The sequence below is a fragment of the Phyllostomus discolor genome, chromosome 14 (genome assembly GCF_004126475.2).
Source record: "Phyllostomus discolor isolate MPI-MPIP mPhyDis1 chromosome 14, mPhyDis1.pri.v3, whole genome shotgun sequence".
In the NCBI taxonomy this organism is placed as follows: Eukaryota; Metazoa; Chordata; class Mammalia; order Chiroptera; family Phyllostomidae; genus Phyllostomus; species Phyllostomus discolor.
The window spans coordinates 29,123,533-29,151,525 of record NC_040916.2 but is presented as its reverse complement, the minus strand read 5'-3'; the positions used below and the strand labels follow the sequence as shown (position 1 = coordinate 29,151,525).

The following is a 27,993-nucleotide window of genomic DNA, read 5'->3' as shown; positions in this document are numbered from 1 at the left end:
ACACTCTGCGTGACCTTCAGAGCAGAGAACCATCACAATGCTTGTTCATTTAAAGAGCCGTCTTTTTCTTTTACTTCAGTACACAGACAGACACTTAGCTATCACAACATAGTTTTGTATTTTAAATTGTCTTTCACAGGATGTGACGTTCAGCACAGGAAACGGAGTCAACAATAGTGTCAGGACTCTGTACGGTGACGGGGGGCCCGAGGCTCATCGGGGACCACTTTGTAGATTGCACAAATGCCTAGCCCCTGAGCCGTGCCCCACAGTCATGTAAAATAATGCTGCGTGCCAGCTGTCACTGAAAAGTAAATTTCAACGTCAAAACACTGTTTTACAGAGTAGGTATCGCTCACAAGCAGAAACCAATTATGAAATAGAAGAAAACGGCTACCCGTTCAGAGCAGGTGGCGGAAATGAGGCCGCTGCCTACCTTCTCCCTGAAGGGCTTGCTTCTGGCGGCCTCGGCCAGGTGCAGCTGCACGGCCTGGCTGACGCCGCTGTGGCCGCCGGTCAGCAGCAGGGCCAGCGTCCGGAGCACCTCCTGCTGGGCCGGGAGGCCGTGGGCGGTGAGGCCGCCGACCGCCTGCAGCAGCTTGTCCTCCCGCAGCGACGGCAGGCTCTGCACCAGGGCGACTGCGGGGGGAGGGGGGCGGGGCGGGGGGAGAAGTGCAGAGAGCTCGTCACCGCTGCCGGCGAGGGTCCCCGAACCCGCAGGGACGGACCCAGCTGCCTACGGCAGAGAGCGCGTCTCCCCCGAGTGAGAACAGGACAGGTCCCTCCAGGGGCCCGAGGGAGCCAAAGGGCAGGTCACACGTGGGCCAGTGACGTGGCTCTCCACGGCACATGGCCACAGAGTAGCTCACGGAGGAGCAACACCATCAGATGTGAAAACACACCGTGACGGAAACCCAAGCACACGCTTGTTACAGCCTCCCCGACACAGCACACTTGTCTCTCGCCTCGGCGCTCGGGCCAAACGCGGGCCCAAGGGACCCCGCCTCTGCTTTCGGCCCGTCGGCGCTCGGGCCACCGGGCGCGGCGGAGTCCGGTAGTGGTTGGAGTTGGAGACGGCCGGTAAAAAGCAGGATTTGGGGGCCCACTTGGACAAACCACGTCCCACGCGCCAGGACTGTGGGCAAATCCCTCCCCAGAGCCCCAGGCACGGCCTCCGTCAGCCACGGAGGCACCAGGGCCGGTGTGCGTGGCCGGTACAGACGGGAAACAGAAGCTAACTTCCCGTTCTGGCGACAGAGCAGCAACCCCACCCAGCGGACACCTTTGTGAATAAACATTTTTTTTTGCTGTAATCTCCTATTTCTCCTGCTGGAGATGTTCCTGTAGTTTCACTGTTTCATAAACAACTGCCCTGCTTAAAAACGCACCTAGAAGCTACGACCCAGCACGACGGGAGGCCGCCCCCCCAGCCCACCAGACCGCGTCTCCCCAGCGCACGCCCCACCTTGCTGGGCCAGCTGGTGCAGGTAGCCGGGCAGGTCGCTCACGCCGTGGCCGGCGAAGTAGCTGTGGTACTGGAACACGGTGACGACCTCGGAGGGCAGGCTGGAGGGCGGCAGCGGCTCCGCCCGGTCCAGGATCTGGGACACCAGGGTGCGGAACACTGTCCGGAGGGAGACGGCGCGAAGCGGCTGTTCAGAAACCTGCCCGTCTGCCCCTTCTTTTCCTCGCGGCGGAGCAGGACGGAGTGGGGAGCTCACGCGGACTGACCCTCAGGGTGCAGCCGACCACGCGTGAGACCCACACAGCTGCGTGACGACCCCTGGGCCGCGGCAGGGGGCCTCGTGCCCCTCCCCCACCCCCAAGTCAGCCCGGCCCGCGCCCGGCCCGGGACTCGGTGAACCTGCCGAGCAAGCGCTCGGGTATCCACCCCCTTTCCCTCGTCGGAACGTCTGTGGGATTCGCCCCACGCGGTGCCTGCACCAGCGGCGTGTCCCTCTCACCCGCCGCGGTGGGACCCCCGGTGCGTGAACACACGGCGGTTCGTCTGCTCCGTACCGAGGGGCACCGGGCTGGTTCCCCGTGCCGGCCGTCTGCAGAGCCGGGGCGACTTCCCAGCACGCCCGCCCGCCCCTCCTCTGTCGGCCCGAGCACGCACTTCCCGGGGGGCAGCGAGGAGCGGCACTGCGGGATCCGCGGTGGGGGGTGGGGGGGAGGGGACTTTATTTCGCGCGGTGGGCGGTGATGCCCTTGGACACGCCCCCGCACTGGCCACACCCCTACATGGCGGCGCGGAGACCCAGCGCTCCGCACGGTCCCTGCTGGCGGCGGAAGCAGGGCACGTCCGCTTTCTCCTCTCGGGGCCGTCAGGGCCGGGGACACCCTGGGTCGGGGCGGGGACCCCGGGACTGCGTGCGGGCCTCCCGCCCGCTGGACCCACCTGCGTCTGCCAGTCCCGGGTGGTCTCGGTTGACGGCTGCGGCGAAGCTGGCCTCCAGCTGCCGGACCACCCTGTCCGCGGGGCTGTGGTACGCGCCCGCCGAGCCGCAGCACTGGGTCCAGAAGGACAGCAGGGGCAGCTTGTCGTGGAGCTCGGGGAGGGCTGGGAAGAGAGCGAGCCGGTGAGGCGGGGGGAGGGCCTGTGCGGGCGAGGGGAGCGTCACCGCTGGCCTTTTGATGGTTTGGTGGTTTTACAAAAATATTTTATTTATTTAGTTTTAGACAGCGGGGAAGGGAGGGAGAAAGAGGGAGAGAAACATCCATGTGTGGTTGCCTCTCGTGCGCCCCCTACTGGGGACTAGGCGTGTAGCCCAAGCATGTGCCCTGACTGGGAATCGAACCGGCGACCCTTTGCCTCTCCGGCCGCCACTCGGTCCACCGAGCTGCACCAGCCAGGGCTGTTTCATTTTGTGTTTAAAGACCACTGGCCTGCAGGAGGCCTGGAGGACCCAGAAGGCGTGAGGGGGAGCTCACGCAGCCGGGGCAGCAAGCAGGCTGTCGGCCCTCCGTGACAGAGACCCTGGGCCCCACCTCCCGTGACGTCACAGCACAGACGCACAGGCTCAGAGCACCCCCTGCCCCTTTTCACGACACCTGCCGAGGTCCCCTGCTCCTGGCGGGTCGGAGCAGGGGGCGGCGTGCCCAGGGAGGCCCCCAGGACACCCCAGCTCCCTCAGAGACAGCTGGGGTGGCCGTGCCCCGTGTCCCCGCTGAAGAGCCAGCGTGGGGGAGACGGGGGTTCTGGGCCCACCACCCGACCACACCAGCTCTGAGGCATCTTCCCCCCGACAGGTTCCCCACCCAAAACTCTCTGCCAGGGACCCTCACCCACCAAGGCCGTGGGTCCCTATCGGGCTTGGGGCGTCCTGCATTGGACCCTCGGCCGCCGTGGGAGCTGCCCTAGCCAGCTCCGTGACGGGAGGGCCGCCCCGGTCACGTGTCCCCCACGGAACTGCACGGGCAGACGTGGCCCGTGAGGCTGCCCGGGGCAGACTTGGGCTCTGCGTGTCCACTAGTGTCCGTCCACCGGACGTGGAGGCCCCCGCGGGAGCATGGGGGGTGCCGAGCGGTGCTGACAAAACCACACGTCTGTGGGGACGGCCCCGAGACCCCCAACACCCCCACTCCGTGGGTGCCTTTCTGCGGCCGGCCGTGCGGCCGAGCGGAGGGCAGGCCCAGCGGGTGGACGGGGCGGCCTCGCCGGCTCACCTTCCGCGACGGAGCCGACGCCCCCCGCGCTGTCGTCGCTGAGGGCCGCCAGCCGCTGCATCACCTGGACTTGCCTGGAGAGCTTCTCTAGGAGGTTCCTCGCCACAAACGGGGTTTTGCTCGAGAAAACGATTTGCTGAGAAAACAAACAAAAGGAACCGTGTGCGTTACGTGGGCCACAGCGCTCCCCCTCCGGGCCTTGACCTTGACGCCGAGTGAACGCACACGGTGCCCTTGCTCCCCCGAGATGACGCTCCCCGTTCCCCGTTCCGGACACACTCGGACAGGCTTTTGCTGCTTGAAGGGTTGTTTTTTTTTTTTTTTTTTTTCGCCTATATATCAGTTCAGGGATTTCCCAGCAGTGCTGCTGCCGCGCCACCGTGACCCCGTAAACCCGCTCAAGAGCCGTGGGGGGTGCACTCAGGCTGCGCATCCGCACGTCCCCCGAACAGCGGGGGTTCCTGAGTGCCCCGTGCGTGGGGGTTGGGACCGCGGCCCGTCTCTCCCGCCGTAGCCCCCAGAGCTCAGGGACCAGATGCTGTCAGAGCCCTGGGCCTGTGCGGGCTCACCCTCCCTCTCACCATGACCCGGGGAGGACCTTGTCTCAGAGGTAAACTGAGGCACGGCGAGGCTAAGGAGGCTGACCCGGCCGCCTACACAGTGAGTGAGTGAGTGACCTGGGTGTAGGTCGGAAGCGGGAGGGGGGAAAGCACAGGGCACCTGTGCGGGGGCGTGGGGGGTTGTCTGTCTTTGTGCCTCCTGCCCACCTGGCGAGCAGGGCTGCAGCTCGCGCACCTGTGCCAGGGTCCTGCCCTGCCTAACGCGTTTGGCCTCGAAGACACGCAGGATTTTCCGGCCCGCTGAGCCACGCCGGCCAGGACTAAGCTCCTTTGTGTCAAATGTAGTTACGGCACCTCGCCCCTTATGGGACCTCCGTTTCCACCTCTCTGCACCGATGCACCGAATGAGCACGCACACGCACCGGTTCAGGAGTGGGTGCCGGTTAAAAGTGAAGATTTTAAGTGGCACTCCCCCCTTCACTCCCCCTCCTCACCCCCCCTTCATGTTTAGAGCGCCTCTTTCGCTTTTCTAGCGTGGACTGCGCCACGGAAGAGGTGAGTGGTTGTGACCGTGGCCTCATCGTGGGAGAGGCGCCGCCCCAAACACTGCGCCCCAGCAGTCCCTGGGCCAGAACACTCGCCCTCCCAGCAGGGGCCCACGAAGGGGCCTTTCCCACGACAGGGGCCAGGCAGTTCGCTCAGCACGGTCTCAGCCTCGGCGGGGACAAGAGCTGTGAGAGCCACCGCATTCAAGCGGCTACGAGTACAGAACAGCCTTCACCCGTTTGGGCCAGAAAAAAGAACCCCGCCTTCCGCCGGATTGGTTCAGCACAGGACACGTGAGCCCAGCAGTCAACAGACGAGATCATCAGGGATCAGGTCAATGCAGGGGGCAGGGTGGTGGGGGGGGCACGTGGCAGGAAGATAACTGTGGACCAGCCACCCCAGCGCGTCAGTGGTCCAAGGCCACATGGTGGGGGCGGGGAGAAGTGAATTCTATGTCAGGAAGCAGCAGCACCGCCCACGGCTGGTCCACCCCCCCCCCCCCCCCCCCCGCCTCACCCCACCTCCCCTCCTCCAGTCGGTCCCTGTTCCTTCTCCACCTGCGCCCTCCCCGACCAGCCCGACCCCTGGAAGGTCATTCACTTGCTCTCCCTCTCCTCCTGCTCCCCGTGCACCTCCGCACCTGGGCGAGCTGGGGGAGGGGCAGATGCAGGCCGGAAAGACCACCACCATGGCAGGAGGGAGGATACGGAAGCGGAGCCTGGGGGCCGGGGCGGGGCACTTCCTGGGGGCGGGGGCGGGGCACTTCCTGCCGCAGGAGGGTTTCAAAACCCGAGCTGCAGTGTTGCAAAACGTTAAGTGGTAAACAGCTTGATCTGAGAAGAAAAATAAGCTCCGCGGTGTCCCAGATCACAGCCCACTGGGGTGGGCTAATGGCTTATGAAGTGTTCGGTGTGGCTGCTAATCGGCACTTATCCAAGCAGGGGACCGGCACGCCGCGGCTTTCAGCTCCCGGGTGCGGGGGCGCCCACCGGATGCCTTCGTGTTGGCGTGCGCAGTCACAGCCGCTTTCAAAGCCCACTTGTAGGTGGCAGAACGCAAGTTCTTTTTCCTTAAGCACGTCATTCCCATCTATTACCGAATGGCTTCAGAGTGGCAGCTAACCACACTGTTCCTGCGGGCACGTGGGCTCCGGGAGCTGGGCTTTAAGACCGGAAGCCCAGGGTCTCGGGAGAATGGGCGCACCCATCAGAGTCAAAAAAATTTATTTCTCAATCCTCCCCTGAGGACATGTTTCTATGATTTTAGAGAGAGAGAGAGAGAGATCAGTGTTAGAGAGAAACACTGACTGGTTGCCTCCGAACGCATCCTGAATGGGGATCGAACCCACAACCCAGGTATGGGCACTGAGTGGGAATCGAACCCACAACCTTTGGTGCCCAGGACGACGCTCCAGCCTGCAGAGCCACCCGGCCAGGGCACCCTCCGAGCAGGGCTGTTCTCTGGGGGCTGACCCCTCATTTCCCCGGCAGCCCCAGAAGCAGCAGCACGCCCTGCGGGGTCGTGCCTGAGCTGCCCTCGCCCCCCGCCCCCCCTGGGGGCGGCCCTACCTGCACGAGCTGGGTGCAGTGCTGCAGGTGCCTGACGATGGCCACGTCCAGGCTCTCGTTGCCTGTGGTCAGTGGGAGCGGGCTGCCGGCCACACTGGTCCCCACGCCCGTGTCCTCCGTCAGCGCCTCGCTCACGTGCACCCTGGCCTCTGGGTGCGCCGGCCTGTAGCTGTGGGGGCGGCACACGGACAGCCCATGAGTGGCTGGCCCGAGGCCCCCCACGGCCACCGCCTGCCTTTTGGGACCGGCTTCTTCCCTTGGCCTGGTGCCGCTCACCTTGCATCAGAGCGAATCACAGGACAACTGCTTTTGCAGCCCCCCGGGGACTCGAACTCGCACCCTAACAAGAGGGGTAAACGTGCCCTGGAGCCCTTTGCAAAGTGTCTCCCCGACTCGGCTTGGAAACCTGCCTGCCCGGGCACCTGCAAGGGGGGGACTGCCCGGCGTCCTGGGCCTAAACCGGCCCCGAGTCTCTGGCTCCCCTTGAGCAGCCCTGCTGAGCATGACCTCTGTGACCCGAGGCGGGTTTCTGGCCTGCGCCAGCCCCGCCCTGGAGAGAGGGAGGGAAGCGGCCGAGAGGAGGCCGGGCGGCCGCACTCCGAGGAGAATGCGTGCAGCTCTCAGGCTGCGTGCGTTTAGACCCCACGGCTGAGCAGTCACGCTGTGTGGGGCACGTTCAAAACTAGATCTGGTGCGTCAGTTATTTTATTCTGGAACGAGTCCGGGTGCTAGGGAGGGGGCTGTCTCGTTTCACCCGTGGCAGAATGGCCGGCAGAGACGATGACCGGGGCCCAAGTTCACAGGGCCGGGCAGGGACCGGGTGGCACCCGGTGCCCAGTCCCACGCTCCCAGTCCGCACAGGCAACGGACGTCGGCTCCAGAGCTAACAGGTGCCGGGAGCTCACGGGGGTCGAGTTTGCCCCCGAGGGGAAAGCAGACCCCAGCGTGGGGCCTGACCGTGAACTCGGGGAAGTCGGCATGCATCTCAAACGTGAGCCCGAAGTTCACCACGTCCCCAACGCCGCTGACGACGAACAGCAAGACTGGCCCGATCAGGCACAGTGAACGTCAGGTCCCACGGCAGGTGCGAGAGCCGCGATGGTCCTGCTGTGGAAACGCTTCCTCCGGCGGGGGGAAGAGAGCGGACGGGTGCCTCGCCTCCGTCTGGCATGTGAGAGCTCGGGAGGACGCCTCGCTCTGGCACGTGACAGCTCGGGAGGACGGGCGTGCGGGAAGATGTGGGGTTTGAGCGGCACTTCCCACATTCAGCCAAGTTAGAAGCGGCTCCGTGCAGAGTGTGGAGTGCTGGAGTGCACACTCCGCGTGGAGTGGGTAAGGGACAGCGGAACCGTCACGTTCTCCAAGGCCTCTTCCTAGTCCTGCCCTGAACGTGCTCAAGGGACACGTTCTACTTCCCACCTTTTCTTTCGGACGAAGACACCCTCCGGGATCAGTGACACACCCAAAACGTGACCACCGCCCCGAGGGGGGGTTTGGGAAGGCCAAAGTCAGATGGGCGGTGAAGCTGCCCTCACCTTTGGGAAAGGATTTTTTTCCCCTAGTAATTGGGCTTGTTTTGCTTCCCTGAAGTCGGACTCGGACTCCCAGCTGTCGTCACAGGACCAGGAAGCCCATGGAGAAGGTGGCAGTGTCACCTGCCTCCTCCCTCCCCACCACCTGCCCAGCCGGGGAAGGCCGCCGCCCCCTGCAGGGCCGGAGGTCCAGTGACACCACCAGCCATCCTTGCTTCCGCTCCAGGGCAGCTGTGTTCTAAGGCTACGCCCGGCTGGGGCAGGCGGCCGATGAGCTCAGGTCCCCGCAGAGGCGCCCTGGTGGCAGGGAAGGGGGCGGAGGAAGGAGTGGGACGGCCACGAGCAACTCAGGAAGGCCGGGAGACGGATGCCAGGCGAGGCTCACCTGTTCTTCTCCGTCTCTGTGTCTGAGAACACGGAGTCGGCGCCCCCTCCGGCCGTGCCCACCTCGTCGGCGTCCTCCTCCTCCTCCTCCTCGTCGAAGTCCGACGTGTTCAGGAAGTCGAAGCTCTCCAGGGCGCTCTCCACCGTCAGACTCAAGCTGGAGGGCGTGCTGCGGCTTCCGGAGGGCTTGCACTGCGGAGGCAGGGCACCAGACACCGTCAGCAGCCCCCGGGGGGGGCACCGTCAGCAGCCTCGGAGGGGGCACCGTCAGCAGCCCCGGGGGGGGGGGGGAGGGACACACACCGTCAGCACCTCCTGAGTGGAAAACATGGTACCCACTTCGACCAACAGGGAACAGGCTTTGTTTTAAGCTTTTGTTTTATTTTATTTTATTGGCATTAAAAAACACATTTAAGGTTTTCATATTAGAAAAAGAACCACCAAGAATCAAATGGCACAGCACGTGGGATCTGTTCCAAACAGCGCGGGGGGAGGGAGCAGGCGGAGCAGACGAGGGCATTGGCTGTGAGCCGGGCACGCGGCAGCCGGGGTCGGGGTGGGGAGCGGCACGGGACTCTGTTGTTTGTTCTCGACACTTCTGCTTGAGCTTTGTGTCACAAGATGTTAAAAACCGACGTAACTGAGAAGCCCCGGGAGGCGGGGCCGCCCTGCCTCTCTGCCGGAGCTCGGCCCCCAGTGGCACAGCCGGACAGACGGAGCGGGCCTCGGGCCGTCTTTCCTTCCCCGCGGCCACGTCCTCCTGAGATAGCAGCTGCCAGCCAAGCTGCTGCCTGCGGATGGACAAGGCCACCCCCAGGAGCAGAGGGCACAGCTGCCCGCTGACCCGCACTCCCCAGGTGAGAGGCCCCGGAGATTCATTTGCATCCTCAGCCTCCGATCCTCCGTGAGCACAGAGGAGAGGGGACGGCTGGGCGCCTGGAGAGGCAGCCCGGCCTGCGAGGAAGCGTGTCCCGACACCTCCCTGACCGGGCCGGGGGCCTTGGGAACAGACCTCTGCGGCCCAGAGACAGACCCCTGCGGGGCTGGGCACGCACAAACACAGCACAGAATCACACCCGCGGCCACGGGCTCGGAGGTGACACGGGCTCTTCCCAGCACAGAAGGGGACGCTGAGGCGGGTGGGAGGGGCAAGTCCTGCGCGTTAGAACAACTAAGAGTCCTCCGTGCAGGCAGGTGGCGCTCCTTGCCGACTTCTGAGTGCCAGGCAGGACGGGCCCGCGGGGGCCTGTGCCTGACACCCCGGGGCCAGAGAGTGGAGGGTCTTTAACACCAGAGCTGCTCACTCGCCCCCAGGGATCTCCGTCCTCCGAGAGGCAGCGCCATCTAGGCTCTCATCCTCGGGGCGTTTAGCGTCCTAGGAATGTGAAGGGAAAAGAGAAAGCCTCGTCCAGCCGATGCCTGACCTCTGGCCGGAGACACGGCGCCTGCCCCGGACCTCCACTCGGAGGCCCGGCCTGCCCCAGGCGCGGTGGGGGCGCCGCTCCCCGCTTCCGCGGTCTCCTCTCCTACACCTGCTGCCTGCAGCCCCCGACCCGCACAGCGAGGACGGGTTTAAACACCGCTCTGCACAGCGAAGGGGCCGCGAAGGGTTTTAGCAGCAGCAGGGAGGTCTGGGAAGGACAGCAGACTGAAGTGACGCTGGAGAGAGATCCGTCGCCGCCAGGTTTTCCCAGCGCGAGCAGGTGGCTTGCTCAGGGACTGCTGGCGGCCTGGGCGACGCAGTGCCCCGGGTGCCTGGACGCAGGAGCTGCCAGCACCTGGGCCTCCCTGTAAGGCACCGGCTTCAGATGTGGCCAAGGCGTCTTAGCCCTGGACATCGGACACGGCAGCCCACTGCGCAGAGCGGGGCAGCAGGGCACACGAGAGCTGGCAGTGGGGACATGGAAGGTGCTGCTCCCGGGATTCCAGACAAGGCGGCCTCCAGGCACAAGCCCCGAGTGGGTGCTTCTTGGTGGCATTTCACTGAGAGCAGGGCCCGCACGGCCTTCCCTGTGCCTGGGAGGCTGTGCCCGAGAAGGAATCAGTTTGTCGTGGGTGTGCGAGGCCCTGGACCCGCGGAGCAGGGTTGTCACTGGCCCTGGGCAGGGCTCCCTTCCAGAGCCAGGCCAGCGGGACCCAGGGAATGTCCTTCCAGGGGGGCTGGGGGAGGCCAGGTTCGAGGACAGCCACACACGGGGGTGCAGCGGGTCCCAGCAGGTCCTGGGCACCTCATTTGGGAGCTTATCTTCCAGAACAGGCTCCCAAAGAATGGCTCCGTCAAGAAAAAGGATCCCAGCTCTCTCCTCCATGGCGATAAAAACCCCAGCGGAAAGGCAGAGGACACAAGAAGTGGGATTCGGGAGAGAAAGTCGCCTTCTCTCCCGGGTGGGCGGCGTTATTTAAAATGGTGGGGGACGGGATTCGGGGGGCCGCCCACCAGGGCCGCTGGCTCTGACTCCAACTCCAGGCACACACTTCCGGAGTCACCTCTGAATGAGACCCCGGGGACCCCAGTGCCGTGTTTCACGTCTGGGACAAAGAACTCGGGGGCTGATGAAGTTGGGAGGTTCTTAAGACTCTACAGCAGGGGTGCCCCACCTTTGGGCATCTCTGGGCCACACTGGAAAAAGAAGAGTTGGCTGGGGCCGCCCAGTAAATACACACGAAAACCGATGAGCAAAACAAGGTTTGTGCATAATTTCCAAGATGTCTTCCCCCACAGTCAAGCCAAAAAGTCCTCGACTGTGACCCCCCGGGGGGCAGTGGGATGGACACCCCTGCTTTAGAGCAACTGATTTAACCACCAGTCACGTTTGTCAAGTGCATCTGTCGACAGGAAAATAAAAATTGATATTTGCTACCACCGGTGAAAATCAACGCCACTTACGTGGTGATGATGCACGGACCCTGCGACGGGACAGGGTGAGAAATAAAGACGCTGTTGGACCTGGAAGGGCGGCCTGAGCCGCCCGTCTCCCCGCCCAACCCAACGTCCCCGGAAAGGACTTACTTTCAGGATGTCATCCAGATGCAGCACCTCGCGGTTCAGGTCCTGAAACTCCTTGTACTGCTCCTTGTGCGGTTCCAGCGCGAGGAAAAGCCCGTGGAACGCGTCCTCCAGGCTCCCGTCGAGAAAGGCTGTGGCGCGGCAGCCTTCCGATTCCCCTCCGACCGAGCCCTCGCCCGAGCCCTCGCGCAGCAGCTTCTCCGCGGCCGCCGGCACCTCGGCCGAGGTGAGCCGCTTCACCAGCTGCTTCGTGATGTTGCCTTCGAACGTGTCCAGTTCCACCGGCTTCAGCTCCGAGGCCTCGTCCGACTCCTGCAGCAGCGCCTCGGCCACGTCCCTCTCCAGGAACAGGCGCTCGGGCGCGGCGCCGGAGGGCGCGCGGCCGGCCTCGGTGCTCCCGGGCCCCTCAGCGTCCTCCTCCTCCTCCTCCGGGGGAGCCCGGGGCCCCGGGCCGCCTCCCGCGGAGCTTCTGGAAGAGGCGGAGCCGGAGTCGTCGGGGCCCTCGTTCTCGGAGGCCAGGCTGCCCGGGCGCCGCTCGGCCGGCGTGATGGTGATTTCGGGGTTGGCGGCGCACGCGCTGGGGCGGCCGCCGGCGGGGCTGGCGGGGCGCGCGCAGTCCCCGTTGGGCAGGTCGCTGAAGCTGAGAGACAGGGGCGTTTTCTGCTGGGCGGCCTTTCCGTTCTCAAAGATGTCGTCAGGCAGGTTCGCCTGCGGACGACAGGCATCGCGTTAGGATTTTAAGGACGGGGGAAGGGAGGGAGAGAAAGGGAGAGAAACATCAGTGTGTGGTTGCCTCTCTCGCGCCCCCTACTGGGGACCTGGCCTGCAACACAGGCCTGTGCCGGGACTGGGAATAGAACCGGGGACCCTTTGCTTCGCAGTCTGGCGCTCAATCCACCAAGCCACACCAGCCAGGGCCTACTGCGTTATAGTTTTCAACACGGGTGAGGCATTGGGCGTGGTGGGCTTCCAGACAAAACATAAACCCAATGAAATAAAGACCCAGCACTTGCAGCGGAGTAGCGTTTTGTTAGTTGGTTTTGTGCGTGCGCATCTGGCTCAAGAAAAGAAGCCTTTACAAGCTGTTTCCATGGTGAATAGGTGAGAGTTCATTGACATTTTCCTGGCTTTCAAAATTTTTATTTTTTTCCAAAGAAGGGCTGGCCGCCTGGAAAGGAAGTTGCTCCTACACCCAGGACTTGACAGTATTTGGCCGACACAGTTACGAGTAACATCGCCATTATTATTATTATTATTATTATTATTATTATTATTATTATTTTGGCGTCTAGCTGAAAAGGCTCCAACATTCGTGCCATTTCACTCGGAAGGCGTGATGCCTTGCTCTGCTTCGGTCCTTGTAAATCACCGTTTGAAAATCTCCACCCACAAGTCCCAAGCTCTTGGGATGCTGTATGAATTTTGTAACCACACGGCGGGTGATTCAAGGCCAGAGAGACACCGGCATCGCGCCTTCAAGAGGAGAGAGACCGACACGCCAAGCGTCTGTCGTCCAGGCCCGCGGACCCAGCGCCGCCCCGCGCCTGGGCGCCTGCGCCCCCCGTTGCGCATGCGCGGCCCCAGGCGGGACAGGCAGCGGCGGCTCGGGGGCGGGACTGGGAGACAGAGGGCGGGAATATCCAGGTAGCCAAGAAGGTTCCAACGAGCGGTTTCTGGGTCAGCGTCCTTACCCTGCGGGCTGGGTGGCATCGAAGTGCCCAGCCTGAGCTGGGGACATTCGCTAGTTATCTGAGGCCGGGGCCTTCGACACGGGTGATCTCTCTCGGGTTCCAGGTTTGATTTTTTAGGTCAGTGTGTTCTCTTTTTACTAGTAAAGCATTGCACTATCACAACAGTGCTGGCAGTAACAGAGCGCCAGATCAAGGGGAACGGTGTGTGTGGGGGGGAGGCAGACAGACAGTCCTGACCTCCTCCGGCAGTGGGGCTGGGGCCACGGCCCCTTACCCCTGCGGCCAGGTCACTGTGGCCTCTGGGCTCATCTGGCGGGGAGGCAGCCTGAACCGGAGAATTCCTGCCCGGGCTCCAGGGCTCCCGTGGAGCCTCTGCAGGCAGGGCGTGCAACGCCCCCTCCCCCCCTGGGTTCATGCTGAGTCGCAGCCACCACTACTGATTACGGCACCTGCTCCGCAGAGTGGGGGGTGGGTGTGGGGGACGAGGAGGCCCAGGACCCTCCTGGGGAGCTGCAGGGGAGGCTCCTCGCTGCACCCCAGCTTGTTTCCTCCGGGCCCCACCTGTGCAGCCAGCACAGGCCAGTGTGTGTGTGTGTGGGGGGGGGGCAGTGCTGTGTGTCAGCGCAGGTGTGAGGTGACGGGGGAGGGGGGGCCCAGTCAGGGCGCTGCGTCCTGCATCCAGCTGGGGGGCGCCCAGGAGGAGGGGGCACATTCTAAAAGGAGCTGCGTGTGAGTGTGTGTGAAAGTGTGGGTGTGTGTGCATTCCCCTGCGACACAGTGCACACCACACACGGTGCACGTTACGGATTGCACTCCCGACTGCGAGTTACAGAGTTTCTCTTACTCAGTTGGTCTTGTAGAAACACGACAATAAATAAGACTCAGAACCTTCTTAAATAAAACCCGCCCTAGTAAAACGGGTTTCGGTCCCCCCGGGTTCCTCACATGCCAGTTTTCCCACGTGAAAACCGTGCACAAAGACTGGGAGAGCTAGTTCGTCTCCGGGACACGGCCTCCCCTCTGACCTCGGGCGTGCCTGGGTTTGGGAGAATGCAACCCTGGTGACCACGGATACCTACGCCACAGCAGAGACACAGAGCAGTGCGACAGCAGGAAGGGTGAGAAGAGAAAGACAGACCGCCTCTCCACCCACGGCGCAGGCGGGACCGCATGTCCCGGCCTGGGGACAGGTCGGCGGGCGCCGTCCCCCAGTGAGCGAGGCGGAGAGGAGGACAGGACGGAGACACACAGGGCACACGGCGGGCCACCAGCCCGGCCTCGCACTCACATAGGGCTCTCGCGCCGCCTTGGGCCTCGGCCTGAGGGAGGGCAGGTCACAGAGAGAGCTGCCCCGGCGCAGCTTGGCAAAGAGCGAGTCTCGCAAGGCACGCAAGACAGACAGCCCGGGCCTGTCCGGGGGAGGCTGCAGCCATCTCTTCCGGAGCCAGGGCGAGCGGGGAGGGGCGGGTTAGAGAGCACCAGGTTACCGGGTTAGCTTCGCAGCAAGTGTTTCTCACGGACACACTCACGTCTCTCAAAGGCTCATCTCAGACAAGGCTGGGGGTGGTCTGTGAGTTATTGTCAAAGCAGCAGGTAGCTCGGGGGAGGGGACAAAGGAGGCAGAGAGGCTCACACCTGTGCGTGGACCAGAGGCACCTGGCAGAGCCCCCTCGGGAGCAGGGGGAACCTAAGAGTCCGACTGTCGGGAATTCCCGAGAAGCCCTAACGCCGTGCGCCACTCGCGCCCGCACCCCAGAGATCCCGCCGCACTTACGAAGAAGGAGTGGTCCTTGAAGGTGGGCGTTTCCGGGGTGCCCTGGCTGTACACGGACATCCTCCTCTGCAGGGCAGCCGCTTTGCTCCCAGCGCCCGAGGACGGGGTCGAGTCCTCCACGTCGAACGGGCTGGAAGACAGCAGGTCCCCGTGAGGGCAGGGGGGCACAGCCGCCGGCCCGCGGGCCAGGAAGCCCCTCATTCATTTCACTCAAGTCCCTCCGAACCCGTGGACAGTTTTCCTCCAAATCCGTCCACTGGAGAGGCCCACTTCCTTGTGCACATTTAGAGGGAGGACGGCAGGCAGGAGGCAGGGTGAGCTGTTACAGAATGGGACATCGACGGGGACAACAGCGGTGACACAGAGGCTCCTCCCAGAGGGACCGTCACCCGGAGAGCGGGCCCCGCGAGAGGCCGTCACAGCAGCCGGGGTGGGTGGGGCCTGGGCACCGGCTTCCGGAACAAGCTCCCCGGATGCCGAGGGCCCACGCACCCCCTGCAGCCGGCACCAGCCCGTCGAGAGGGTTTCCACCCGAGGAGACCACACCCAGGGCTACTTACTACCAGGCGATCTCCAGGTTCAGCTTGATGGTGCCCAGGTCGTTGATGTCGACAGCCACCACCTGAGGTTCGGCTGCAAATAGCTCTTTGGTCTCGCAGGTCACGCTGCCCACCAGGAGGTGGGTCGCCAGCCCTTTGACCTCTGTGACCTGCAGAGAGAACGAGAGGGCGAGGCCTTGGGGGAGCGTGGAGGCGGCAGGTGGGACACTGGGTCAGAGCTGGCGTTGGAGGCCCCGTACCCCTGGCCCACCCGCCTCAGCTGCCGGCTGCACAGAGGGGCCCCCTCGCCGTGGACCAGGCGACCCGCCCGCCCGCGGTCACTGCCGAGTCCCCGGGAGACGCCCAACGGCCAGACGCACTCTACCTTGATGGAGATGAGCCCGGCGATCAGGGGCAGGAAGACCATTTCCTCGCGGTCCCAGCTCTGCCTGCCGTTGACTTCGATTTTGCCTTTCAGCTTCCACCGCTGCCGGCCGTACTTCATGAAAATCTGGGGAGACGCCAGACGGCGCTGCAGCCGCTGCCCGCACCCGCCGTCCCACCAAACAGCGCCACGTCCTCGCCTCCGCGTCCCCTGGGCCCCGGGGGGCGGAGCCGCGCCGAGCCGGGAGGACACACAGAGGGCGAGAGCTCCGGCGCTGAGGCCGGGGCGGGAGCCCTTTCTCGGTCAAGGCCGCCGCACCCCTGCCTGCGGCTCACACCGGTCTCTGGTCGGCCCTACTTCCATGCAAGCGCTCCGGACAGAGGCCCCACGCCCGTCAGCCAAAACCCACTGCGCGGTCACAGCGAGGAGTAGCACACGGCCCTCGGACGACGGGACAGAGCTGGACCAGGGCTCGGAAGCCTGACACGGTCCCGGGTGCAGGTCGGACAGCTCGACTGTTTAGGGGCTCCTCTCCCCGAGAAGTGGGATTACAGAGGGTTTGGGAGGAGATAAAAAAACTATGTAAGTTCCCTTTTGAAGGGGGGCAAGATAAAAGGCTTTTTAAAAAACTTTGCAAGTATACATATTTTAAATTTATTTTTAATTACAGTGGACACAGCGTTTATATTAATCGGAGCTTCCTCGGCAAAGGCCTGTCTTCCCCTAGAGGGAGCCCCGCCCACTCTCCTTCTGCATCCAGGGTCACAGGCCTTGGGCATGCCCGGGTGGTCTTCCTCCCTGGACCAGCTCGGGGCGCGCGCTCAGGCTCCCGGGCAGAGACCAGGGCGCCCCCACTGTTCCCTCGCCGCCCGTGCACCACGTCTACGCGCTGCGAACGTTCCCTGTCAACCACCGGGGACCCACCAATGGGAGAGAAGTAGCTCTTTCCCCACCTTGCGGTTTAGCCAATCCTAGAGGGTTCCCTGCTCCGCGATCCCCGCCCCCTCACCTACCACCGTGGATTCCCCGCAGTCTCCTGCGGGGAGATTTTATTACAAAGCATAAAATAGGCTGCAAAACGGCCCTCCTCTGGCGCATTTTCTCCACCCCTCGGGATCCGGCTTCCGGGCAAGTCCTCAAAATGTGGGCTCAAATAAACTTTTAATAAAACTTTTCTTTGTGTGTTTGCACGTTCTTTGGTTGACACATTCTTAGAGGAATTGAGGGGTGAAGGGTCATGGTGTTCGCACCTCACTCTAGAATGGCTCGGCAAAATAACAACGACGGCGATAGTGACAATAATCATACAGCCAACATGGCATCGTGTTAAAAATGGGTGAATCTGGATAAAGTTACATGGGGGGGGGGGTCCTGCATCACTCTCCACACTTTCTTGTTGGCTTCATTCCCCCACCCCCACCCCGCAAATAACAGACGTGGAGAAGAAAGATAATTTAAGAAGCGGAATGACGACCGCTGACCCCTCTCCCTCGAGCCCTCCACCGGGACCCCGGCGCCGCCGCCGGACACTCACCTCGTACTGGTCTCCGGGGCAGAGGCGCGCGAAGCCGGCCAGACCTGCAGGAAGGGGCGGGGCGTGAGCTGCGGCAAGCACTCCGGTCCGCACCCCGACTTCGGGGCAGGTCAAGGGTCAGACCTTTGCGAGCTCACGAAGCCAAGTCTGGGGCCATCCATCTGTGGGCGGGGCTACCGGGGGTGGGAGGGGCCTTCTGGGCACAGAGGGCTGTTCCACAGGGGCTGCCTCCCACGTCCCTTTGGGCCGGTGGGGGGTCGGGGCAGACTCCAGGATGACGGAAAACGACCCAGAATATTCTCACGTAAACACACCGCGCTCTCGATTCCCGTCCTGTCCTGAGAGGTGCGGTTTCCGGGGAGGGCCTCCCGCCTGGGCCGAGGTTCACAGCCTCACCCCCCCCCCCCCCCGGCCTCTCCCCAGCTCACCCACTCCGGGTTTCTCCTTGCCCTGTGTAATCACCATCCCAACCCGCACCGTGATAGGAAATCTCCCACCACGATCGATGACCACCGACACCAAGCTAGGGACCAAGACGCCAAAGCAAACCCACCAACCAAATGCCAACTCCCCGCACCCCCAACAGGAAGGTGGGGCGGCTCCTCTCCTGCCCCACCCAGCAGGTCCCTTCTCACGGGATCTGCTCACGTTGGAGACCCAGCGTGACAGCTGGGTGTGGAAGGGAACCTCTTCAGACGAGGCGCGCGCTATCCCGGGGCATCTCAGGAACCTGACTGCTCTCTCTCTTTTAGATATCACTCCGCGCTCACCGTGTGTGGGGGTCTGGGCGTTGGGGCAACAACCTGGAAATCGAGGCAGACCTCCCAGACGCCCAGGACGCACAGCAGGAGGCGGGTCAAGCCCGCAGGGAGGAGCCGCAGCCGAGAGGGGCTTGAACCCCAGGTGGCGCCCGCTGCACCTGCCAGCTCCCCTGCTCTGGGTAATTCACCCAGCTCCACTCTCTCCACCTTTGAGGGAGGGATCACAGCGTCCACTCCCTAGGACGGTTTGCAAGACAACCCGTCAGGCACACAGTAGGTGTTGGGCACACAGTAGGTGCTGGGGAGTGGCGGTGCGTATGCATGCCGGGGTGTGCTGCTACGTTGTGGCCTGATGCACGGCTCATCCGACAAGTGCCATCCACACGAAGAGACAGAGCAGCCCCGCACAGGTCGGGGGGCAGGCAGCGGAAGGGGACCCCTGCTGTGCGTGTGTTTTGAGGTTTTCTAAGGCTGCGTGTTCCTTCTGTGATCACGACGTGAAGAGACTGTCCCATTTCACGTGGGGCAGTTTCGTGGCGGGAGGGAGGGAGCACATGACTGACCCCCATCAGTCACCTCGGGGACACAGGACCTGGGCGGCCTGTGTCTGTCCACCCTTCCCTGAAGGTCTGCTGCCTGTCCGGGCCAGATCAGCCTGACCTTTGTGACCGCCGAGATCTCGGTGGCTTTTGTGTTAGTTAACACGTGACTTCACCCCCGAGGCGTGACGGGGACAGCGTCGCGGCGTGTTTTGGTGTTAGTTAACATGTGACTTCACCCCCGAGGCATGATGGGGACAGTGTCGCGGCGTGTTTTGCCTTCTACGCACGAAGAGCCCTGCTGCGCTGTGAGCCTGGACCCACGGGCGCTGCCAGGGGTAGGGTGATGGCCAGAGGAGGGAGGCGGACACAGCGCCTGCGCTGCCAGACGAGCCACTAGATGGCAGCAGCTCCCCGGTGCGCGGTGCCCCGGTCCCCGGCTTCCACTGGGAACCAGGTTTCCCTAACAGGCCCGTCATTTCCAAACCCTCTCGGCCCTCCCTCCGGCATGAGCCGCTCCTGTGCTGGGCATTGCTGCAACTCCAAGGTCCCGGGGGAGCCTTCCTCCGCCCGACAGGGTGGTGGCAGGCACGCACCCACCCGCTGGTCCCGACCCCCAGCAATCTGGCCCCGCCCCCTAGCCCAGCAGGTCCCTTATTCCCGCTCCCCTCCCCCCACCCCCAACAGAAGGCACTGGCTCAGGCACCCACTTCCTCCAGGAGGCCGAGTGGAAGGGCGGCCCATCAGGACGCAGCTTAGTGCTGACCAACTGTCTTTATCTCATCACCTCCCCACCCCCCTCCACAAACGGGGTTTCTGTGGGCTGGGGGAGGGGCAAAAGGGGAAGTGTGCACAGGTGTGGCGGGAGGAAGCTGGGCCACCAGGTCTGAGGATGTTGTGAAACATCCCCCGTTTCTGTGCTGGGTGGTTATGTTGTACCGAACGAAGAACAGATAAGACAGCAGCTAACCGCCCCACTGGGAGGCTTCCGGGCAGTGGGGGAGGGCTTCTCTTTATCGGGAGGGGAGCATTTCCATGGAGAACTCCCGAGTCCTCCTGTTAGATTACGGAAGTGTAAGTGGAGACATGTACAGTGAGGAAGGGGAGTCAGCTTCAGGCCCGAGAGACCCCTGTGGGGGAGACCCTGCGTGCCGAGAAGCTGAGGGCGCTGACCAGGCAGGACAGACACAGGGACAGAGACACAGATGGACAGGCAGGAGACACAGAGTCCTCGGTCCCCGAGTGGATGCAGTCCGGCCCCCAACACCCCCTCTCACTGACCACCAGCCCTGCAGCTCCAGGCCTGGTGGGCGGGGGTCCCCCTGGCCCCACCCACTCGCAGATGCCCGCGTGCCAGGTGCCATACCGGGGGCGGCACTCTGTTACGGCCACTCAGCTGCGCCAGGACGGCCCTGCTGTCACCGGCTGGTGAGAGAAGGACGAAGAAGCAAGGGCCCTGGGCGTCAGTTTCGAGCCCAACTCCCACTTACAGCCTGACTCCGGGGCAGATGCCTGCACCCCCGTATTCCATCCATGAGGTGGGGGACTTACCGCCCCCCCCCAAAACGATGCCTGTGGTAAGAGCGAGCAGCAGGCCTGGCATCTCCAGGGAGACACGTGAGACCTGAACCGTTCTCGGACGCGAGGCCGCTCGAGTGTGCAAGGCCGCACGAGCGTGGGGGTCTGCGCAGCTGGTGCCCGCGAGCCGGGGCGGGAGGGGAAGTGCCTGTTTCCCAGGCTCAGCTGCCGGCAGGGTCGCTCTGAGAGGGCATGTACACACAGACGTACCTCTGGCTGGGCGGCTCAGCTGGTTGGAGCGCTGCCCCACACACCACAAGGCGGTGGGTTCGATCCCAGTCGAGGCGCGTATGCGGGCCCCAACCGACGGATGTCTCTCTCTCTCTCTGTGTCCCTTCCTCTCTGTCTAAGATCAGGAACCACATTCCAGGCCCCCCCTGCCTGCTGGGATGGGCGGCCCAGGTGGTTCCGGAACCAGACTTCGGTGGGCGAGGGCCCGAGGGACGTAAGGATGGACTTCAAGCGCAGATGCTGCGCCCAGGGGCAAGCCAGGGTGGCCCCCGAGTCAGAAGTGCTTCGAGGTGGGGGCTCTCCGGAGCAAACACCACAGAGTCACCGGGAAAAAGAGGGAAATGCAGAGACCTCGGGCGGGGCCTAGCACAAATACGATAAAGTCTAAAGACTGGTGGGTGGGCAGCGCACAGGGGACACGGCGGCGCCCCGAGGGCCAGTTTGCTGACGCCGGGAAGAGGCCGCGAGAGAACCGGAGAGCGTTAGAGAAACGGAGAGCGCGGGGCGTTCTGCGGGGGACAGTTCCCACAGCGAGTCAAGGGGGCGGAAGACCCAGGAGGGTCTGCTTTAGGTGAAAGGGGCCCTAAACATGTATCCAGCGACCTCTCAGGGGCCGGGCCCCTGCTGTCTGGGTCCCGCTCTGAACGAACCGACCGCACAGGGCATTTCCGAGACGACTGGGGCGGCCTGATGGTGGGCCGGGCGCGCCCAGGCCCCTTCGCTCTGTGAGACTCGGGGTGCTCGGCTGCGCGGCTCCGTGGGCAGCTGCCCCCCGAGAGTGGGAGCTCGCAGCCTGCAGGGGCCGGTGCCCACGCCTGCGCTTTCTCTGCCCAATGGGCAGAGTCTGTCTCGTCAAAGGAAAAACAGAGAAAGCAGATGAGGCAAACCCGGCAAGTTCTGGCTAATGACTCAGTCTCGGTGACGGGGTGTGGAGGCTCCTTGGAAGGAAGAGCCTGTCCCCCTCCGTGGGTCTGGGGCGCTGCCGTAAGGGACATCCGAGGGCACAGGCCCAGGACGGGGAGGCTCCGAGCACCCGTGAACGAGCAGGAGCCGATGGCTGCGTGTCCCGGCGAGCGAGGAGGGGAAAAACCGCGTGCCCCCAGCGCACCCCCAGCGTGCCCCCAGCGTACCTTTCATCCGGATGCAGAACTCGCCCAGCAGGCTCTCCAGCTCCACCTCGATGGCGCACATGTTCTGTGGGGGAGGGGAGACGGCGCCGGTGAGCCCCGGGGCACACCGGACCATTTGGGGTGAGCGTGAACCCCGGGATGCACCGAACCATTTGGGGTGAGCGTGAACCCCGGGACGCGCCAGCCCACTGGCAGTGAGCGTGAACCCTGGGGCTCACCGACCTGTTCAAGGTGAGCGTGAACCCCTGGACACACCCACGCATTCGTGATGAGGGTGAACCCGGGAGGACGCACTGACCCGCTCGCGGTGGGCCCCCAGCGCCGCCCATGGGGACTCCTCGACCACGTGCTCAGCCCAGGTCTGGGCAAGCCTTCCGGTGCCCCGGAAACCCAGGAGCACAGAACAAGCTAAATCATATCATGAACCCCCACATCCAGAAGGTGGGGTGTCCTGTGAGAACGAGCCTGAACTCCACAAAACAGCAGCATGAAGGGGGGAAATCTGGATAAAAGGGACGACCAGGTGGGGTGTGTTCACCCGGACGGCGCCCTGGTTTCCGGGACAACTGCGTTAACGGAAACAGTGACACAGACACTGTTGCGTGAAACCGGGACATGTGAAAACACGCCGGGTCTCGGGTGAGTCTGTAGCACGGCCTGACGTTCTCAGCCGTGACCGTGGGATGTGCGGGGGGCTCGGCCGGGGGCCTGCGTGTCCTGTGGGTCACCGGTAAGAAATCCGTGCAGAGTGTCTGCGGGGCGAGGCGCCCTGACATCCGCCGCCGGCTGTCCAACGACTCCACGGAAACAGGAGAAAAAACGGAGCTCAGCAGCGAGGGGGAACACGGGTGGAAGACGCCACCCACGGCTGTCACATCTAGGCGCGGTGTCGGCGTCCGCTGCGCTAGTCTCGGCTTTTCTGTGAGTGCGAACTTGTCCTTGATAGAAAGTCGGGGCAGGAAGAGCACTGGGGCTCCACTCCACTCCACGTGGCTGCAGCGGGGGGGGGGGGGGGGGGGGGGGGGCTGCCGCCCCCCAGTGCCCCAGCGTGGTTCCCGGGTCCAGCCCCTGTGCTGTCTTCACCCTGATGTTGAGGGAAGTGGCGGCAGGGGGGACCCGTCTGTGTGTGGGTGACCACCCCAACACGTCCTTGGCACCTGAGGGCCCGCCCGGGGCCACCAGAGTCAGAAGTGAAGCGAGCTGTGGCCGGCTTGCAGCTGGGCCTGCAGCTGGGCCTGCAGCTGGGCCTGCAGCTGGGGCTGGGCCTGGTGCTGGGGCCGGCGGCTCCGGGAGCCCCGGTGGGCCTGCTGCCGCTGGAGCTTGGCCGGCCGAGGCCTCGGGGCGGGTTGGTGGGGCCGGAGGCTCTGCTCTGCTCCCGGTGGTTGCTCCGGGGAGAGCTTAGTGCCTCACCTGGCTCAGCAGAGTTCGGGGGAATGGGGGGAGGAATGGGGGGGGCGGTTGCTTCCTGCCTCGGAGCTGGCTGCAGATGGGAGCTCTGAGAACAGAGTCTCCAGGTTGTAAACAAGTTTCTCCCTCGCGGCGCTGGGCGTCTCCGTGTAGGAACGCATTTCACCTTCCAGAAACGTCAGGGATGTTGTCACGCCTGTCAGGGCTGCCGCTAGGGTCTTTGAAAGGAGGGGTGGGTCCCGGAACCTCGGGGGGGCCCCCACGGCCAGAAGGTCCCTCTGTCTCACTGGGTGGCCTTCGGGGACCAGGGTCACCTGCCAGGGCCCCCGGAGCCGCTGCACCCCGAGTGTCCTCTGTGTAAAGTCCTGGGTTCTGTGATTCAGCCGAAGGCGCAACCCCGCCCCGAGGTCGGGTGGATTGTAAGACGCCCACGTGCTTTCTTCCCCAACACAGCCCTCGGGTGAAATCGCCTCCGCGGCTTTGAACTTGTGCGTACAGCACGACGCCTGGGCTGTGGACCGAGGGGGGGCCCTCTGAGGGGACCTGCGGGTGTCCTGGGACGGGCAGCTCGGGGACTGAAGGGCCCCGGGGACCGGCGACCGAGCTGCCTCCAGACACGGCCAGAGACGGGCCCGAGAGCGAGCGGCCCCTGAGCCCGAGGCTCCCAGCCTGTGGGGCCATCAGTGTGGGCGGGCGGGCGGGCAGAGGTGGGGGGGGGTGTGGGGGGAGTCACACTGTCGCACAGACTTCTCCCCAACAACGGACACGTCCGCATGTCAGGAAGGTGGAAGACGGGCCACAGGTGTTACCGGGACCCGCGACTCCGACGGGGACAGGACCCACACGTGGCTCGTCGCAGACGCCCTGACACCGTCTCTGTCTCCCGCTGCCCTGCGTCCCGTGGTCCCCGAGGCCCGGGGCCAGCGCCAGAGCTGGGCGTTGGGTCCGGGGTGCCAGGAAGGCAGCCGCCTCACGCCACAGCCCGCCCTCGGCTTCCTCCCGGCTTTGTCAGCTGTGTGGGCAGTCCCGAAGGTGCCCGGTTTCAGCATTCCCTCGGGTGCCCGTTTGCGGTCTCCGCACATGAAATGCATCGCCCCACAGGGGCCCTCAGGCGCAGAAGCCCCATCCAGAGTCAACTCAGTGACGCCCAGGCGCGAGGGGGTGACACACCAGACCACCGGACGTCTGTCACCCGAGAGGTCCCTCAGTCCCACGGGCCCAGCAGACGCCCAGCTCCGGGGACTGGGCCGCAGCCCCTCACGGGCGATGACCCCACCTGGGAAACTCGACCCCTGAGCAGCGCCTCTCCCGGGGGGGGGGGGCAGCGAGGGGGCCGCTCTAATGGTTCAGTCATTTCTCCAGGGGCGCTGGTGTCGGCTGGCCTTGGGGGGGCAGAGGCCTGTCTGTGTCCCGTGCGGGGGCCCAGGGGACGGTCAGGGGCCCAGGGGACGGTGGGGAACCCGGACAGCGCTCCTGTCTGGGGCCCTTTGTCCGGCCTCCCTGGAGGAGAGGAGGGAAACTTCTAGCACGGGGTTGACCTCGGGCAGCGGGGGTGACCGTGCTGCTGTGACAGCCGACCTCGGGGGTGATCGTCCCCACCCGGTCTGGTTGGCCCCCGGAAACCCAGCTCGAGGGGCTGTGAGCCAGAGAACTTGGAAGGGGTTTAGAAGCCAGCTCACTGCGGCTCCCGCGGTCACTCCCGGGGTTTCCACCAGCATCGGAGTCCCCACGCGCGCAGACCGCACGGGGCCGAGTCGGCCTGGCCGGGGAGTGGCCCCCGGGCGCCTGGCCCTGTGTGGCTGGACCGGGACACAGACGCGCCCGTCACAGGGTCACAGGGTCACAGGGTACCGGGACGGCTGCCTGACCGGGGATGCTGCCCCGGGGCTGCCTGGGCCAGTCCTCTGGGGGCCGGCGGGCCACTCGGGTGTCATTTAAACAATCCCACTGTCGGCCTCAAAAAAAAAACAAAACAAAGAAAGAAAAGCAAGGGAGGAGAGGAGGCGGCCCATCTGCCCGGGGAGTGGGGCGGGGTCAGGGCAGGCTGCGCCCCGTCCTGGGCAGGCGCCACCTGTCCCGGCGGCCGGGCCTGGTGGGGGTGGGCCCTACCTCGGTGTACTCCTTGTAGCTGCGGTGCACCTCCGCCAGGCTCTCCCGGGCGGCCCTGCTGGCGGGCGACGCCCCGAAGGCTTGCTTCATTTTGCTGGCGCCGTCCTGCAGGCGCCTCTGGATACAGTACGCTTCGTAGAGCTCATCCACCTGCCGGGAGGGAGGGAGGGGAAGCACGGGGGAGGTGAGTCCCGGTCATGCGGGAAGCGGGTCGCTCGCACGGGGCCGTGTGGCCTGGCTCGGCGGCCGGCGTCGCAGCCTTGGAGCAGCTCGTCCTCTCCGACAGGGACCCGGGCCTTTCGTTCCCGCCGCTGGGGCCACTTTCCGCGTCCGCACCGACCGCTCCCCGAGCCGCTTCTCCAGGCCCCAGGAGGGGAAGAACGGCAGGCGGGCAGGCCTCGGGGGTCGGGGGGCAGTGTGGGAACCTGCGCCTGTGGTGGACGGAGCCGCCCTCCCCCCGCAGGGAGGCCTGGGGGCAGAGGTCACCGGGCGGCAGCCACACACCCAGACCTGCAGGTTTCTAGAGAAAGGGGTCGAGGTGAGCCACTTTCTAGAAGGGGTTTCTGTGAGCTCTCGGCTCCACGGCGACGAGAGAGAGCGAGGCCGTTCCCGAGGTCAGGGCGGCACGTGGCGGGGAGACCGTGTTAGACCGTGCGAGAACACCGGGGTGTTCGTGGCATGTAAACCACAGCACAGTTAGGAGAACGCACGGAAGCAATGGAGAGGAGCGCGTTCCCAGCCACACGGCCTCACGGAAGCCCCTAACCCCCCCCCCCACTCTACAGCGGGTCACACTCAGCACGAGCCTGATCGGGGGGCGGGGTGGGGGGACTCTCTGCCAGCCAAGGCCTCTCTGACGCCCACGGGACCCTGGGCCCCGCGGGGACACGTTCTGCAGGGTCGGGGCTGGGAGGCAGCAGCCGGGGAAGCTGCTCAACGTCCCGTGCAACGGGGGCGGCCCCTGCCCCCCCAGAATGACCCCGAGATGCCAGCAGGGTGAGGTGGAGGGCGCCCGTCTGGAAGGTGCTCCTGGTGGCGTGGACCGAGACAGTCCTGTGCCGCCCCCCCCCCCCGAGACCCACACACTCCCCGCAGACCGCCGAGGGGCTTGTCGGGCAGGTGGATGGCATCGCAGGAGCAAGGGGGGCGGCTGCGGCTTCGGGGGGCCTCCCTGCCAAGGACGACCTGACCGTCCCCCCGCAGCACCAGCTTCGCCCCTCAGAAGGGGCGGCACTGTGGAGCCCGGGAGGGGGTGAGGCGAGGCGCATGGAGGTTGACGCTCCCCGTCCATTCCCTTGGTGGCCGCTCACGGACAGGCGTCACCACCTCCTCCTCCCAGAGGGTGCTGGTGCCAAGGTCGGCGTGGGCACAGGAAGGCCCTGGCCGCGGTTCTCCGGGCCGGAGGGGCCTTCGTCGCTCCCCCGCCCAGCGAGCCCCTCCACCGAGCCGTGAGGAGCTGCCAGACCCGGGCAGGAACGGAAGGGCCTCTCGTCTTTGGGCCGCCGGGGTTGCCTCCGGTGAAGGGGGGCGGGTCTCGGCCTCCAGGGGTGGCCGTCTGCCGATGACATCTTTTCGTGGGGGCCGGCCTCGAGGGTGGCTGCTGTCCTTTGGAACTAAGCTGAGGCTCACCGGGGGAGCTTGCCACTACATGTGGATGCCCAGGCCCTCCTCTGAGACGCGGACTCGGCAGGTGGGGGCACAGCCAGGGGTCTGGAACCTTCCGTGACCACGGCAGACTGCTCTGGCGCCGCAGCGGCCCCACACGACTTCTGGGAGTGCCACAGCGGGGCCTTCCTTGTGGCCGGCCAGGCGGCCACCCCCGTGGTCCCGGGGGACGCCCCTCGACCCTTTCCCCGCCAGAATCCCTGCCACTGTGACCTTCTCAGTAAGAAAATCTCTCCCTGGACCCCTGCATGGGCCCTGGTGACTCTGTCTGTTACTTGGCATTTAAAGAGAAGTGTCTTCTTTGTTTGCATTAAACGTCAGCCTGTCCCAGCCAAATGGGGTCACGCTTTAGGGTACAGAGTCCGTCTGCGAGCGTCTGAGCAGAGCTGGCCCACCTACAGGTGAGCGGTGGCCCACCTACAGGTCAGCGGGGGCTCTGCGTCAGATGAACGGATTGGCCGACTCGGTCGGTCGAATATGATCTAGCGGCGGCACCCTGCACATTTGCGCTGCAAACGGGGTGCCCCAGCCTCCCATGACCACGGGGACCGCCGCGTCCAATAGGGACGGCGGAGAAGCGCAGGCCTGTCTGACACTGATCTTGCTTCCTCGCGGTTTTCCAACCCACACGGAGACTCGGGTCAGAGCCCGCCTACCACCCAGACACCTCCGCGCGGCCTCACTGTTTCGGTCACCGAGGGCAGCGGAAACGGGAGCCGTTCCGATGAGCTGAGGTCGTGGGTGTCTTTCGAAGTGGGGGTGGGCAGAGGCAGTAGCATCGAGGTGTAAAGCCGTCACCGCGTTTTAACGGGAGAGGGTTCTGCCCTGGCCGGGTGGCTCAGTGGGTTGGAGCATCGTCCCGTAGACTGAAAGGTCACGGGTTCAATTCCCAGTCAGGGCACATACCTAAGTTGGGGGCTCGATCCCTGGTTTGGGGTGCCTACAAGAGGCAACTGATCAATGTTTCTCTTGCTCTCTCCCTTCCTCTTGCTGCAAAACCAACACACTTGTCCTCGGGCGAGGCTTACAAAAATGAATGAATGAATGAAGGAAGGAATGAATAAATGAATAAAGGAAAGGAGTCTTGAATCATCAAGACTGAATGCAGGCCCCACCCCGTGCCCCACTTCCCAGAGTGGAGGCCAAGGCCCACGTTGATGGCTCAGCCCAGGGAGCCACGGCCCAGACCTGAGGCCCCGAGTCGCAGCGCAGACAGGCTGACCCCCCACCCCCACCCCCGGCTCCGCACTTGGAGGAGAGGCTGACCGGTGTGGGTGGGAACAGGGACTGCGGCGCCCAGGGACACTTCTTCTGGGTGCACCTCCTGAGGGTGCTCAGAACGGGGGTGACAGCCCTGCTCCCCACGGGCCGCTCGGACCCCTGG

At 64.6% G+C, this 27,993-nt stretch overlaps 1 protein-coding gene across 4 annotated transcripts in view; it reads right to left on the bottom strand.

Annotated features, from left to right (window-relative positions):
- Positions 1-27,993, bottom strand: part of RIPOR2 (RHO family interacting cell polarization regulator 2) — a 78,563-nt gene that overhangs the window by 4,472 nt on the left and 46,098 nt on the right. For 2 of the 4 annotated variants that reach the window (XM_036015015.1, XM_028503387.2), the window contains exons 7-19: positions 24,945-25,094; positions 21,429-21,492; positions 17,190-17,233; positions 15,656-15,781; positions 15,292-15,440; positions 14,732-14,861; positions 11,270-11,974; positions 8,261-8,451; positions 6,344-6,512; positions 3,670-3,805; positions 2,402-2,563; positions 1,466-1,624; positions 437-639 (exon numbers count right to left, since the gene is read on the bottom strand). In XM_036015015.1, the coding sequence (XP_035870908.1) occupies positions 437-639; positions 1,466-1,624; positions 2,402-2,563; positions 3,670-3,805; positions 6,344-6,512; positions 8,261-8,451; positions 11,270-11,974; positions 14,732-14,861; positions 15,292-15,440; positions 15,656-15,781; positions 17,190-17,233; positions 21,429-21,492; positions 24,945-25,094 (2,388 nt within the window). Of the gene's footprint in view, positions 1-436; positions 640-1,465; positions 1,625-2,401; positions 2,564-3,669; positions 3,806-6,343; positions 6,513-8,260; positions 8,452-9,257; positions 9,635-11,269; positions 11,975-14,245; positions 14,393-14,731; positions 14,862-15,291; positions 15,441-15,655; positions 15,782-17,189; positions 17,234-21,428; positions 21,493-24,944; positions 25,095-27,993 lie in introns of those variants that run through there. The other 2 variants (XM_028503386.2, XM_028503388.2) reach the window with 2 other exon arrangements.